This window comes from Mytilus trossulus, chromosome 10, assembly GCF_036588685.1.
Source record: "Mytilus trossulus isolate FHL-02 chromosome 10, PNRI_Mtr1.1.1.hap1, whole genome shotgun sequence".
Lineage (NCBI taxonomy): Eukaryota > Metazoa > Mollusca > Bivalvia > Mytilida > Mytilidae > Mytilus > Mytilus trossulus.
The window spans coordinates 50,927,895-50,942,947 of record NC_086382.1 but is presented as its reverse complement, the minus strand read 5'-3'; the positions used below and the strand labels follow the sequence as shown (position 1 = coordinate 50,942,947).

General features: G+C 32.8%; 1 protein-coding gene across 4 annotated transcripts; it reads left to right on the top strand.

Moving 5' to 3' along the window:
• The first annotated feature begins 460 nt into the window (after nucleotides 1–460).
• On the top strand, nucleotides 461–9,664 carry LOC134686321 (glutathione gamma-glutamylcysteinyltransferase-like). Of its 4 annotated transcripts, none has more exons than XM_063545993.1 (3): nucleotides 461–577; nucleotides 3,338–4,014; nucleotides 8,076–9,664. In XM_063545993.1, the coding sequence occupies exons 2-3, from the start codon at nucleotides 3,357–3,359 to the stop codon at nucleotides 8,120–8,122; spliced, it is 705 nt and encodes a 234-aa protein (XP_063402063.1). In that variant the 5' UTR covers nucleotides 461–577; nucleotides 3,338–3,356; the 3' UTR covers nucleotides 8,123–9,664. The 4 variants fall into 4 exon arrangements, with proteins under 4 accessions (XP_063402063.1, XP_063402062.1, XP_063402061.1 ...); XM_063545992.1 differs by lacking the exon at nucleotides 461–577 and adding an exon at nucleotides 2,095–2,225; XM_063545991.1 differs by lacking the exon at nucleotides 461–577 and adding an exon at nucleotides 3,062–3,171.
• The last annotated feature ends 5,389 nt before the right edge of the window (nucleotides 9,665–15,053 follow it).

The following is a 15,053-nucleotide window of genomic DNA, read 5'->3' as shown; positions in this document are numbered from 1 at the left end:
TCTGCAAAATATACATGATTCAATAGTCTGGGCTGAACACATGATTTTTAAATGTCCAGCTATTATGATACAATTTAAAGAAATTTTTTACGTTTTGACCACACTATTTTCTGAATAGGGTCCACGACATAGTCCATTAGTATTACCATTACGCTGCTCTTAGCATAGATTTATTCATATTTTCTGAATATGCATTTGCTTCACTGTGTAATTAAATAAAATAGGTTGAAATCTTATGTTTAATAATAAATAAGTGAGAAATGGTTTTGAAGACTATTTTGAATCATGAATGACTACATGTATTTCTCATTTTAGAAAACAATATGTTAACTTGTGTACGTAAAACAATGTGAAAGTCAGTCCTCCGAGTTAATGTCATTTTTATGTTCACACCTGCATAGAATTATTGTACATTATATAGATCTGTTTCGACATATGTTATCTACAACTATGTACATGTATGTAACTGTTTTCTAATTTGATAATATGTAAATGGTGTTATACATTTTACAGAAAAGTCAAGTTTCATAGTGACCACTTTGTTCCCGGAGGTTTACCTTGTATTTTATGATGAAAGGTAAGATTTTGTTTTCAAACTCTAAAAAATAAAAAAAATAAAAGCAGAAAGACCACTAAGTGATTTTTAAAGTGACAGGTGTGTTGTTTTTTTTTGTTTTTTTTTTTATTGTAGAGGAAATATGAAAGGTTTTGCTAAACATATTTGCAACAAATAACTTGAAAAAGGCGTTTAATCCTATGATATCTATAAACTTGAGCTCCCTTTCAATTTTTATAAATTCTAGATTTTACGTTTTTTTAGGTTATAGGGTTTTATTCGTTAAAAAGTTTTTACCCCGTTTTCGGAAAATAACGCTAAAACGCTTTCACCAAAATTCCGAGTTGTTTGGCTTTACTCATTGAATCAACAGGATTTCACAATTTTCAAACAAGAACTCAGAAGGATTTTAAAAGCAGTTTAAAGAAACTTTTGTGAATTGTTTTTTTCCACAAATTTCTGAAATGACATTGGGAGTTGTGAAACGTAATTCTTTGAAAAGCGACGGGTGTACGGCTCATGACGCAGCTATTTCTTCAAAGCGACGGGTGTACGGCTCATGACGCAGCTATTTCTTCAAAGCGACGGGTGTACGGCTCATGACGCAGCTATTTCTTCAAAGCGACGGGTGTACGGCTCATGACGCAGCTATTTCTTCAAAGCGACGGGTGTACGGCTCATGACGCAGCTATTTCTTCTTAAAATAATAATCGACATAATTACAAGATAAATAAATTAATGTTCATAGTTATTAATTTATCTAAAAAAAATATTTCTTCTTGAAATATCCCAACGGATCACAATTCACTAATACTTTTGGTATCATTACTATTATCAATTCATTTAATTGTAAATTTATACCCAATTCAACTAGAAATAAGCCTACCAAAAACAATTTGTAAAAAATGATGGCTTGTTTCAACGTTCAATTTCATCTCTATATATATACAACTCAAGAATCACTGAGTTATTTTTATTCGCCTTAAGTCCCAGACGACAAACTTAAATGAATTCCTTTATTAATAACTTCTAGTATTAACAGAATCGCAACATTAATATAGCAGGTATCACATGATTAATTTGTACCAACATCAATGAGTGGCCTACATGGTTATACATATAAAAGAACCAAAAGTGGTAAGTGTAAAAAACATTGCAGTTGTATACCAACCAACCGTCATTTGGAAACGCACTAATACTCATTTGTTTACTTCAGTTTTACCATTTATATAAGTTTGTTCTCTCCGTAAATTAGTCAGTATGCCTTCGGTATTGTCAAGAATTTTATTACGTCGGGATGTCTGTCTAGCATGTATACCTTCCAAATGACCACAAAAAGGGAGATATAAAATGAAATAAATCACCAGACTGGATGTTTAGCAATTATATATGTTGACTTCGATATAGTGTTGACATTTTTGTACGGAAAACGATAAGCTAACAAGAACAAAAGAACTATTTTTCCACAGCAAGTACGAATAGAAAAAAGCATATTTACCAAATGCAGCTAATTTTTTCCCCGCGAAAGACGCACAGCGTTAATTGGCGGGTTTATATTTGTGATGTATTGATGCTCTTAGAGAAGGTAACAATGACGGATGTTTCTTAGGGTTTCTGTTTGCTTTTGGCAAATGAAGATTTGACTTGAATATCTTTTCTGTATTGTGAGGTAGGTTGCTTTTAAATTTCCAACTTGGTAGGTGTACATATTTTTATAATAAACTACATTATCAGAGACATATAATTCAATTATATACAGTATATTCTATGTCTCCAGGGGCGGATCAAGCCATTTAAAAAAAAGGGGGTGGTCCAAACCCAGAGTAAAAAGGGGGTCCAACTGTATGCTCCCATTCAAATGCATTGATCGTCAAAAAAAGGGGGTTCCAACCCGCCGGACCCCCCCCCCCCCCCCCTGGATTCGCCAATGGTCTCTGGCTACATTAAGTACGTTGCAATATTTTTCATTGATATTTTATTGTTCAGTGTGTGAAACCGGAGTAAACTGCGGACATGGAAAAGGATAAAAGGCACATGTGAAGTAGACATGGAGACGGATAGGAGTAAAAGAACCGTAGACTTTTTTCTCCCTTATTAGATACTACTTAATGTTAATCAAAACATTAAATATAATAATTGAAAAACCAAGGAAATATTTGACTTTCGTTTTGAAATTACAATTTGGTAAACACATTGACTATGTTAACACAACGTTAAAATAAAATCTTTGAAAAGTACGACCTGCTTGTTTTAATTGAATAACACATTACAGTATTTGGCTGATTTTAAGACGGGTATTGCTAGAGTATCACGTAGATATTTTTAAGTTACATATTTTTATATAATATTCATCCCATTTTATTTCATTTGATAAGTGTCAGGTATATTAAAGTATAGATAAATAATTAAGTATAAAGCTGTCAAAAAGGTCAGGAACAAGTTTATTCTTGTTTGATAATCATATTTAAATCATATATCTAAGGAATTAAAATTCAAAACAAAGTAAACCAACATGCACAGTGGTAGAATCCAGAATTTCTATATTATGTAACAAATCCTTAGTTTCTATAGAATACATTAACTGTAAAAAAAATATGTATGATTCAGAATGTTAAGTGAGTATTACTGTTTAAAAGATTTAAACTATTTTCCTTATTTTTTTATTTCTTTCGAAGATCAACAGGTATCAACATTTAAATTAAATACACTCCTCCTACGTTATAGTACTTGAAAGTAGTCGAAGTTAGATCACCATTTTTTCATGAAGCTTTATATTTCCAGTATAACAGAGAGATCACTGATGGCGCACATATTAGACGAATTTATCTCGCAACCCGAATCGGGACCTGTGTTTTACAAACGTATACTGCCAGATTCGTGTGTTTCATTTTCATCGAGAGAGGGGAAAACAATTTTTGAGGAAGCATTGTTATCTGGTCATATGGAATGTTATTTCAAACTAGCCTCACAGTTCCGTACCCAAGACGAGCCGGCTTTTTGTGGACTAAGTACACTGGTTATGGTGTTAAACGCTCTTGAAATAGACCCTGGAAAAGTCTGGAAACGGCCATGGCGATGGTATCATGAAAGCATGTTGAATTGTTGTGTTCCCATTGCTGTTATGGAAAAAGAGGGAATTACTATGGACCAATTCATAGCAATGGCTGAAAACAATTACCTTGAAACAAGGTTGACATATGTTGATGAAACTGCTTCTCTAAAAGCTTTCCGAGCGGTTATTCACAACTATACAAAACAAGAGGAATCTGTGATCACATTGTCGTATTCCCGGAGTGTTCTTTCTCAGACAGGAGATGGCCATTTTTCTCCAGTTGGTGGTTATCATCCCAGTCGAGATCTTGTTCTGATATTGGATACAGCTAGATTTAAATACCCGCCGTATTGGGTTCCTGTCTCTTTACTCTTTAAAGCTATGCAGGCTAAAGACAAGTTAACAGGTAAATATCATGATCTTCATCTTTATGACATAAAATATGTGGTGCTATGTTTAGATAATGACTATCACAAAACTGACGTGAAATGACGTAACTCTCAATCATATTGCCCAGCACGACCTTTTATACAAAGCAGTATCTTCACACCATTATGGTCATTTGATCTACATTTTCTAACCTTGTTCTAAGAGGATTTAAATGTTTTCCGCATTCACTAAAGTTCACTTACGTTTGTTTTGTTGTTGGGATGTACAAGTACCCGGCCACTTCCACTCTATTGTTTTTGTTATATATGTATTTTTATATGTATCCATCCGATGAGTTAAGCCTTTTATAACAGATTTTTATCGTTGGTTCTTATGTTGTATTGTTTCGCCACTGTCACAGGTTAGGAGAGGGTTGGGATCCCGCTAACATGTTTAACTTTGCCACATTCTGTATGTATGTGCATATCCTAAGTCAGGAGCCTGTAATTCAGTGGTTGTATTTTTTTCTTTCTGTGTTACATATTTGTTTTTGTTCATTTTTTGTGTACATTATTCAGGTCGTTAGTATTTGGTGACTATATATGCGGTATGAGCTTTGTTCGTTGTTGAAGGCCGTATGGTGACCGGTAGCTGTTAATTTCTGTGTCATTGTGGTCTCTTGTGGAAAGTTGTCTCATTAGCAATCAAACCACATCTTCTTTTTTTAAATATATACAAACAGGTATTTTAGTTATTTAATTTGAATAAACTTAGTGAATAGTGCAAAAAACACAGTTCACTATTCATGAATTTTAAATAATGAAAAGTGAAAATTGAAAAGTGCCCGGAATTCAGCCCGGTCAATGTCTAGTATCATTGTCGAAAAAAAGAGGGATACTTTAGCGGTTATTCTTATATAAAATCTTCATTTTTTTTAAGAATGATTCTCGACATATTTAAGGACCGACATTAACTGAGCTTATAAGAGAATATTTGTGTAATTTTTTTCAACCGCACAATTTTTTTTCTGAATTATGTCAGCTTCTTATGTGTGTTGCTTTTGTTCTCCGTAGCTTAATTAAAGTTGTATGTACACTGATTTTGACAATGTCGAACAAATAATCTCCGATGATTTATTGGACAATATTTCAGAAGGCCTTTCAAAGCTCTAATACTGTTGGTTGATTTTCTGCAGGTATGGTAGAAAAACACTTACACTGTCATGTTCAGTCCATAAGAATGAATACTAGCAGTACACTACTTATTTTTCAACTTTGCTTTGTGTGACACTAGTTCTGTTTATCCATATTATATTATAAATAAGGTTACATTTTTTTAAAAGCACTGATATACAGAAGGTAAACATATATACATAATATGTAATTTGATAATATGAAAATTAGCGCAAGTTCATTTCGTATTCAAGTGCACTTGATACATTGAAAAAGGAAATTTAGTGGAAATGATATTAAAAAAAAAACAGTTATTGCAAAAGTTCTGCATTTTCTTTATATGGTATGGTCGAAATTGTCCGACGGCTCCTTAATTATTGCCTGATATTTACAAAAAACTTAACAGATAGAGAGAAACTTTGAATGGAAAAGGTGATCAGCAACATAAGATATTTTATATCTATGTATCTATGTTAATATCGGATTATATGTCTTGGAAGCCTTTAGAGGTCACCTCGATCGTTAATATATCTCCCAATTGATACGATATTCCAGAGCTTGTATTTCCTATTATGATTTACCAGATAGACGATTGCTGCTCACAAGGTAACCAAGAGTTGTTCTAAATGGTGGAGTTGAAATCATTCATTTAAGAATTGAATGCTTCTTTTTGTAAATTTATTGGGGTGTAAAAGCGTTGACCGAAGTACATTTTGTATGAAGCGCGGAAGCGCTTCATTCTAAAAATGTACTCACGGTCAATGCTTTTACAACCCTATAAAGTTACAAAAAGAAGCATTCAATACTTATAATTACCTTTTTTTAGCTAGGATTATAAAAACACGATTTTCATGAAGTTTATTAATTTTTTAAATTTACCTGTGCACTTTATTGTGGGACCTCGTGTCATCATGAATGAAATGTTATTGTCTCATGCAATTGCTTACGGAATAACATGTGATGTGCAATTAGCCAATCAGAATAACGTATTACAATGAATGGTTGACTGTTATGGAATAACCGTTTCACAGATGATATCGGATGTGTTCCTTATGTCGTAACTACAATACCCTTCCCTTTTCACGTATAAGACATACCTAATAAGACTATTTACCGGATTTGTAATAATTGGTGCCACATGTGAAGCATTTACCCTCTCGGAGCACACGAGATCACCCCCTTTTTTTGGTGGGGTTCGCGTTAAGTCTTAATTTTTCTATGTTGTGTCTTGTGTACTACTGTTTGTCTTTTCATTTTTTAGCCATGGTGTTGTTAGGTTATTTCCAATGTACGAGTTTGACTGTCACTCTTATATCTGTTATATTAAAATTTTGTCTTTAGCAATTCATAATTTCCAGGGGAGATACTTTTAAATTTTTATTTGCCGGGAGAAATGTCTTTTGTTGAGAAAGCAATGATTATAGAGTTAGATCGAAAGCTAAATAACATAGACATGAAACCTTATTTTCTTCTTTATTACTCTGTAAGTTGTGTTTTTATATTTTTGTATATAGATTGCTTATTTATTTCATAAATTAAGTTTTGGAAAGCGACACTTGTCCACATGATTTCAGTTTGTTTACAAAATTGTTTGAACATTTTGAATTGACTTTTGAACTTATATTTAAATTGAATTTAGTTAATTTATTATATTACACACATACACGGAACTCATGACCGATGTACATGTTTGTTGCTTAGCAACATTGGTATATATTCTTTATTTTAATATTTTGTAAAAAGAGTAAATACTGTTTAAGAATTAGGCAAAGTTATATTACATAACAATTTATTCAGAAATAAATTGTATTTGGTATTAGAGTGTTTGCGATTAAATATAGAGATAGTTTGGCAAAGATTTCATTGATTTTAAAAGTTTATTGTTTCCATAGCAACAAGTTATTATGCAAAACATTTGAAATTAAGTATTCATTTTAGTTGAAAGGATTCAGTTTATTTAACATATTGTATTATGCATTAACCTGTACGTATTAAAGATTTGTAAAGCAGTTTCACTTGATAAAATAGAGTTTGGGCAAGTTTTATTTAATTAGTTAAAATTTGCATAGAGTTATGTCCCTTAACTTAGTTCATTTGTGAAATTCTAAATTTATTATCAAGTGAGACTTGCTATTTTGTTGTGTAAAACCTGTAGCACTTTGATTACTGATTTCAAGAAATAAACATCTATATTTATTAGAACTTTCTCTTGTTTTACACCAGGTGCCAAAAGTCATCAGACGCAGCACAGAAAGTCGGTACAACATATCTTTCGCCCCTCTTTTAATGAGATGGCATATAGATTAAAATAAACACAAACTGCTATAATATTATGACCAAAATCGTTTGAAGACTCCTCTCCTATTTGGAGTTATTTATATTTAATGACGATGTTTAACCTTTTTCCTTTGCGTTTTTCTAGATTTTTCTAAAAATAATGAGACAGAAAACTGGATTTTAACAAACATCGTCAGTCGATTACTCATTTTAGTAATTGTTCTTTGATGATGATTTTTACCAAATTTTAGTGTATTTTTGGCTAAATGGATTGATGGATAGAAAGTCTAAATAGCAGAAATGATCAACAAGACACGATATATGATATGACAACATGACTAAAATCGTTTCTCGACTCCTTATCGGAGTTCTGGCTCTTTGGCGACGATTTTATCGAAAGCACATATCGATACGACGATGAACCGTGAACAGGCATCGTTATTCATTAACAGAAAGAAAGGAAATCATTATATTATGATATATCCCTGATCTAAAATTTTACTTATAGGAACGTTTAATATTAGAAAGAATATATAAATAGGTTTTATATTGTTATTGTTTATAATATAAATAGAACTTTAATATTGAGCGAACAAAAGTTATGCCTTAAAGAATCGAAAACTACAACAACACTTTTTTTATTTTTCAGGGAAACCAAGAGGATATGTCATACTGACTAAACAGTCAAATTGCTGAACACCATTCCGATATTCTACTTTTACGAATCTCTGATTGACTTGGGACTTAACATGCTTAAGTAAAGTCCTGTGTAGAAAATGCTGGGAATATTTGATAAGGGTTAAACAGACGGAAAGCTGGCCTCACGGTCATAAAACATTCGAGCATGATTTTTGTACTCAGACTCAAAAATCAACCAATCAAATTGCTGGATTTCATGTTTCGAGCATGATTTTTGTGCTCCAGGCACTGAGCAAAGTTTTATGCCTTCAAGGCCTGAACTATGGACCTTGAGATAAATAGTTGACTCGGTCAATAATACCATGATGAAGTCCATGGTACTATGAGAAATACAAACAAATAAATCAAGAACTACATCATGAACTTCATCATTGCAGATTAAGTTAATGGTGTGAAATATATTAATATTGTTTATTATTGTAATTAAATATCAAATAATGCAAGTACGACACACTGATTGAAAATACTGTTTTAATATGTCGTTCATTTACCTAGGGATTGAGCTGTTGTATTAAATGTCTGAAATCAACTTGTTCTACTACTAGTTAGCACATATGGAACTTAAGGGGCTTTTGTCATCAAATAAGTCAATGAATAGTGATGCTCGGACACATAAGATAAACTTTTTGAGATATTTATATGATTGGGTTAGGTCATCTTTTCTCTTATATTTGAGTGTGACTTCACATTACTATAAGACGTGTCACGGTACTTTTCTATCCAAAATTGGTTTTGATGTTGTATTTGTTATTCTCATCGGATTTTGTCTAATGCTTAGTCCGTATATGTGTGTGTTACATTTTTATGTTGTGTCGTTGATCTCCTCTTAAATTAAATGCGTTTCCCTAAGTTTTAGTTTGTTGCCCCAATTTTGTTTTTTGTCCATAGATTTACGAGTTTTGGACAGCGGTATACTACTGTTGCCTTTATTCAATACATTGACAATGGACTTTTAAATGAAACAAGAGAATAGAAAATGATTTTTTTTAAAAGAAAACAGTAGTATACCGCTGTTCAAAAGTCATAAATCGATTGAGAGAAAACAAATACGGGCTACAGACTTAAACCGAGGGAAATAAAGAAACAGCAGAAACACTGATGTGCAACAAAAACAAACGACAATGCAAAATACGAAGAAACCAATTATAAAATAACAACTGCCATATTCCTGTCTTCGTACATGACATATTAAGAAAACATCCTGGGTTGAACCTGGTTTGTGGCTAGCTTAACCTCACGCTTTATGGCAACGTTAAGGATACCGCTAAATCATAACATTGCATTAAAGGAAAACATAGTATAAATAAATGCAACACTCAGAACAAAGAAATACATAGATAAATAATATAAAGTACATTCAATATGTAAACCATAGAATAACAACGAAAACTTAAAATAATTGAGGGCAGTACACAGAAACAGCATAATAGAACTACAATATGTGCGTCACACGAATGTATAAACGCCACAAAAAGTAACGTCACAGGTAAATTAAAAAAAATATATATAAAAATAGAGATTTGGTTTGTAATTATGTTATTTGGTGTATTTTATTATTTTATAACAATTACAAGAATATTAATATAGATCAATACTTCATGTTTTGATATTTTATACAATACTGGAAATATGCAATTACTAGTAATATTTTTATAATTAGCATGTATGTATGAACGAAGAGACACCCGTTTTATCGAAGAATTTCTCGGTAGCTTCAATGTTACATGACGTCAAGGAAAGGCAAAATATAAAAAAGGGATATTCAAACTCACAAGTCGAAAACTACGGAAGCCCATAGGGGACCTAAAAAATAAAATTATTTCGTTATCCCAATATATTTATCGTTATTTCGATATAATTAAATCGTTATTTCGATATAATTAAATCGTTATCTCGATATATTTTAATCGTTATATCGATATATTTATTTCGTTATCTCGATATAATTTCATCGTTTTCTCGATATATTTATTTCGTTATCTCGTTATCTCGATATTTAAATCGTTATATCGATATTTTTATTTCGTTATCTCGATATAATTACATATAATTGCAATTTTTGTCTCGCCTGCGACGAAAGTTGCAGTATGCGAGACATAGGTATTACTATCAGGTGGCGTAAACTATTTGTTTAAAGCTTTATATTTCAGAAGCCAGAAGACCTGTATGCTTCATATCTTGTATGCATATACCTTATGTTACGAAGTTTCCGTCTGTCATATGTCCTTTGTCCCTGACCTCATTTTCATGGTTCATTGACTGCTTGAAAAAAAATACTTCATATGAAATTCTCACTTATTATGAGTAATAGGATAACCATATTTGGTATATGGGTTCATTGCAACGTCTTCAAGTCTGTCAGACAAGTTTCACCTCACCTCGACCTCATTTCATGGATCAGTGATCAAGGTTAAAATTACGTGATTAGGTCCGTTTCTCAAATACTATAAGCAGTAGGTCAACCATATGTGGTGTATGGAATGACTGTAACGGGAACATGTCAGTCTGGCAGGTTTCATCTGACCTTGACCTCATTTTTATGGTTCATTGGTTAATGTATTCTTTTTTTTTCTTTTTTTTTAGTCTGTTTTTTAAGTACTATAAGCAACAGTTATATGACCTTGACCTCATTTTTATGGATCAATGATAATTTAAAGTTTATATATGTGATACTTGTAGTGAAACTTTATCTTTAGGACTATCAACATTAAACCAATCATGGTTAGTAAAGCAGGCGAGACATTTCAGCGTGTGCACTCTTGTTTAACGAATCCACTACAAAGTAACAACAGGACCTATATAGTGAACACCTATATCAAGTTTTGTTCGATTCTGATTAGCGATTCCCAAAAAGGGAGATGCAAATGTGGTTTTCCATAGGGTTTCAATGCAAATTTTGACCTCCGCTAGTGGCCAGACAGTTTGAATTTCGGATCGGCTCAAAAAGTAACAACACTTGTTAAGGACTTTGGTAAGAACATATTTACTTATAATTAGATTCAATCAAATCAATTCAGTAGTTATAGAAAACTCTTGAAAATCTACCAAACAGAAGGTTCAATGTCCCCTGGTGGACGTACGTACGGACGGGCGGACGGACAAATGTAACACTATATGCCTGAATACCCATAGTGGTTCCAAAGAAGATTATTAAACTAAACGGTTAATGGACGGAAGACGGATGCATGATGATGGCATTGGCTGCGGCTCATGTGATTCTTCAGATTAGGTGCAACAAAACATAAACCAACATATAAATATAAAAAAGAAGATGTGGTATGATTGCCAATGAGACAACTCGCCACAAGAGAACAAATGACTCAGAAATTAACAGCTATAGGTCACCGTACGGCCTTCAACAATGAACAAAGCCCAAACCGCATAGTCAGCTATAATAGACCCCGAAATCACAAATGTCAAACAATTTAAACTAGAAAACTAACGGCCTACTTAATGTACAAAAAAATGAACGAAAAACAAATATGTAACACAGCAACAAACGACAACCACTGAATTACAGGCCCCTGACTTGGGACAGGCACATACATACAGAATGTGGCGGGGTTAAACATGTTAGCGGGATCCCAACCCTCCCCTTTTTTATATGACAGACGGAAACTTCGTAACATAAGGTATATGCATACAAGATATGAAGCATTCAGGTATTCTGGCTTCTGAAATATAAAGCTTTAAACAAATAGTTTACGCCACCTGATAGTAATACCTATTTATCGCTATTTTGTGCATTTTTCCTTTCATCTTTTTTTGTGATAATTTTCATATCATGCTTCTCGCTTGAGATGGAAAAATTATCACTAGAAACTAAGCATGCACGTGGCGTTGCTAACGAAATTGACATGAAATTGACAACGTCGTCATAGGTAAAATAGCGATAAATAGATTATCATTGGTCATCTCAACTCGATTGCTTTTCTCACTTTCGCTGTTCCAGCTCACGCGAGAAAAGCAATCTCGTTGAGATGATCAACGATAATCTATAAGTCTCGCACACTGCGACTTTCGTCGCTGGCGAGACAAAAATTGCAATTATATGTAGTAATTATATCGAGATAACGAAATAAATATATCGATATAACGATTTAAATATCGAGATAACGATATAATTATATCGAGATAACAAAATAAATAATTATCGAGATAACGATATAAATATATTGAGATAACGATTTAATTATATCGAAGTATCGATTTAATTATATCGAAATAACGATATATATATATTGAGATAACGAAATAATTTATATTTTTTTTAGGTCCCCTATGGGCTTCCGTAGAAAACAAACTGACAATTGCATGAAAAAAAAGAAACACAATCAAAAGATCAAAAAACAGAACGCAAACTCAAACATAGAAAAATATTAAAGACATAGCAAAGGAATTCCACCAAAATCCGGAGATGAATTCATGTGTTTGGGAGGGGACAACGGGTATTATAGCCCCCCCCCCCCCGAAAATCAAATGGTTGCTGCCTTAACGGAAACATCGACGAAATTCAATGGATTGATCTGGGTTCCTCAATCCGATAATTAATTTGCAATGTAAATATCGTTTCTGTGTTGTTTTGTTTATAAAACATGAATGTATGTTGCTTTCTTTCAACATATCTGCAACATTTAGCACAATTATAATTAACAACCCGTGGGACCAAATAGATCCTTCCATATTATTTAGGAGATAACTATATTGTATTATAAGCTTGGCCTTCGTAAAACGTAGATTTTACTGTCGCAAATTGAGTTCACCTAGCGACGCGGAGCGGAGATAGGTAACTGTGACGGATATTTGCGACAGTTAAATCAAGTTTTACGAAGGCCAAGCTTAAAATACAATACAGTTATCTCCATTCTAATGCCACATATTAAAATAAATGTCATTTAATAAATATTTTGGTAAAAAATGGCATTAATGAAAAGTCCGCGAAACTGTTGCATCGTATTTAGCATCTAAACAATATGACGTCATATGTATACTCTGGATGTCAAAAATGAATACTACACGTATTTTTACTTTTCGTACGCTTCAGAATGGTTTAAATATGGACAAAAAGAAGGTTTTGAGGCTTAAAATGTGACTATCTTGTTTATTTTTTGAGAAATAACATACCCCATAAAAAGGAAATTCAAAATGGCCGCTTTCTTAGTTACGGACTGGTAGAACGTGGAATCTAACCCCTCAAAATATTTGTCAGCGTCCAATGAAAAGTATCGTTACAAACTAATTGCATTTGAATTAAGGAATAACAGTACTGTAGTTGAAGAGTTGCCACCGTCAATTGTAGATTTGACGGTCGCAAATGCAGTTTTACTGGCGACGCGTAGCGCTCCGCGTCGCCAGGTAAACTAAATTTGCGACAGTAAAACTACCGATGGACGTCCTTAAAGCTTCAAATACAATACAGTTATCTCTTAATTGACGGTGGCAACTCTTCAACTATACAGTACTGTTATTCCGATTATAATGCATTACAAAAAGAAAAAATACGATAAAACTTGAAAAAATGTCTTAATTTGTCAAATAAAAAATCCGCAAAACTTCATAAATGATTTTGGCACAAAGACGCCATGTCTAAACGTGACGCCATACAACTGAAAACTTACAAACTGGTGGTTATGACGTTACCTGTACGCTTCAAATTCGGATAAAATTCGGTGAATTCGAGGTAGGTATTGTTTTATTTTCGATTATATAGTAGAAATCGAACATTTGTTGATTCATCAATTCAAAATGGCGGGTCCCTCCTTCGTTACGCCTGGTCAACTGTGGATTTGACGGCAACTTTTAGCCAATGAAAAAAATTGTTTCATCCAAATTGCATTAGAATTATAGATAACGCTATACTTGTTGCTAAAAGTTGATCAATTGATTTCAATTTTCAACCTCTTACATTTGTTAAAATACATAAACATTAGTCATATAAGATGCGTTTTGGCGGAAATTTTAAATTCTTTAACTTATATAAACTTAGAGCATGATTTAACTTAATAAATAATAACCGTACCAGTCGGGATGCGATTCCGGGACTTCTGATACAGTAGGCTTCAGTACCACCCTACCAACCGATCCAGAGGAGTTCAAAACTAACACAGCTTATTATATGATGGGCCGTTCTTGATCTATTTATTATGGGAAAGCACCATTAAAAATCCAAACGACAAGAGTTAGAACCGTATGGAAATGATAAAAGAGAGTATCAAGAGAAAAACTGTGAAAAAAATAAAATTGTCCGTACTTATCTTATCACTAAAGATACAGCCTACAATTACAGTTTTTCAGACGCATACCTTTATCATTACTTCATGAGTATTTAAATAAATTAACCTCATTGAAAACCAATACTTCTGCGCATCATGATCAAACGACAGTAGCCAGAGCAGAGGGAAAAATAATGTTCAGGTTTACAGTTTTTTTTTACTGATAATTGTTTTTTCGTCGTTTGCAGGCAACATTTAGAAAAGATAATGTTCAAGTTTTCAAGGTATCAATATGCAGCACTATCTTCGTAAAACTTTCATAAACAAGGGTTGCATTTGAAGAAAACAAGTCGATTGTTTTATTTTTCTGAACTTTTCACCGATAAATGCCAGTGACGGAGCAGGGAAAAAATAATCACGGATACAAGCTTGTATTTTGGTCCAAAACAAGTATAACTAAAATACCGAAATAAACAAACATGAAAAGGTGAAGTTAAAAAAAAAATTGACAAAATAAAACGCTATAAATGAATGGTAAAAGTTATAAACAACGGTCAGACGTGTTGTCATGTTTAAATGTTTAAACATCAATTTAATATGAGGACTGATGATATTATAGCTGATAACAAAAGTAAAATTACTATACAAAAAAAGAAGATAAATATTATACCGTCTACGACATGGATCATGACAAATACAACTGCTTTTATCTTATT

Bases quoted from the DNA above. Each gene is read 5' to 3' on its own strand.
- LOC134686321 (XM_063545990.1), top strand. From the start codon at position 3,318: ATGAAGCTTTATATTTCCAGTATAACAGAGAGATCACTGATGGCGCAC. The intron at 4,015-8,075 runs GTAAATATCATG...TTTATTTTTCAG, and splicing joins GGCTAAAGACAAGTTAACAG to GGAAACCAAGAGGATATGTC.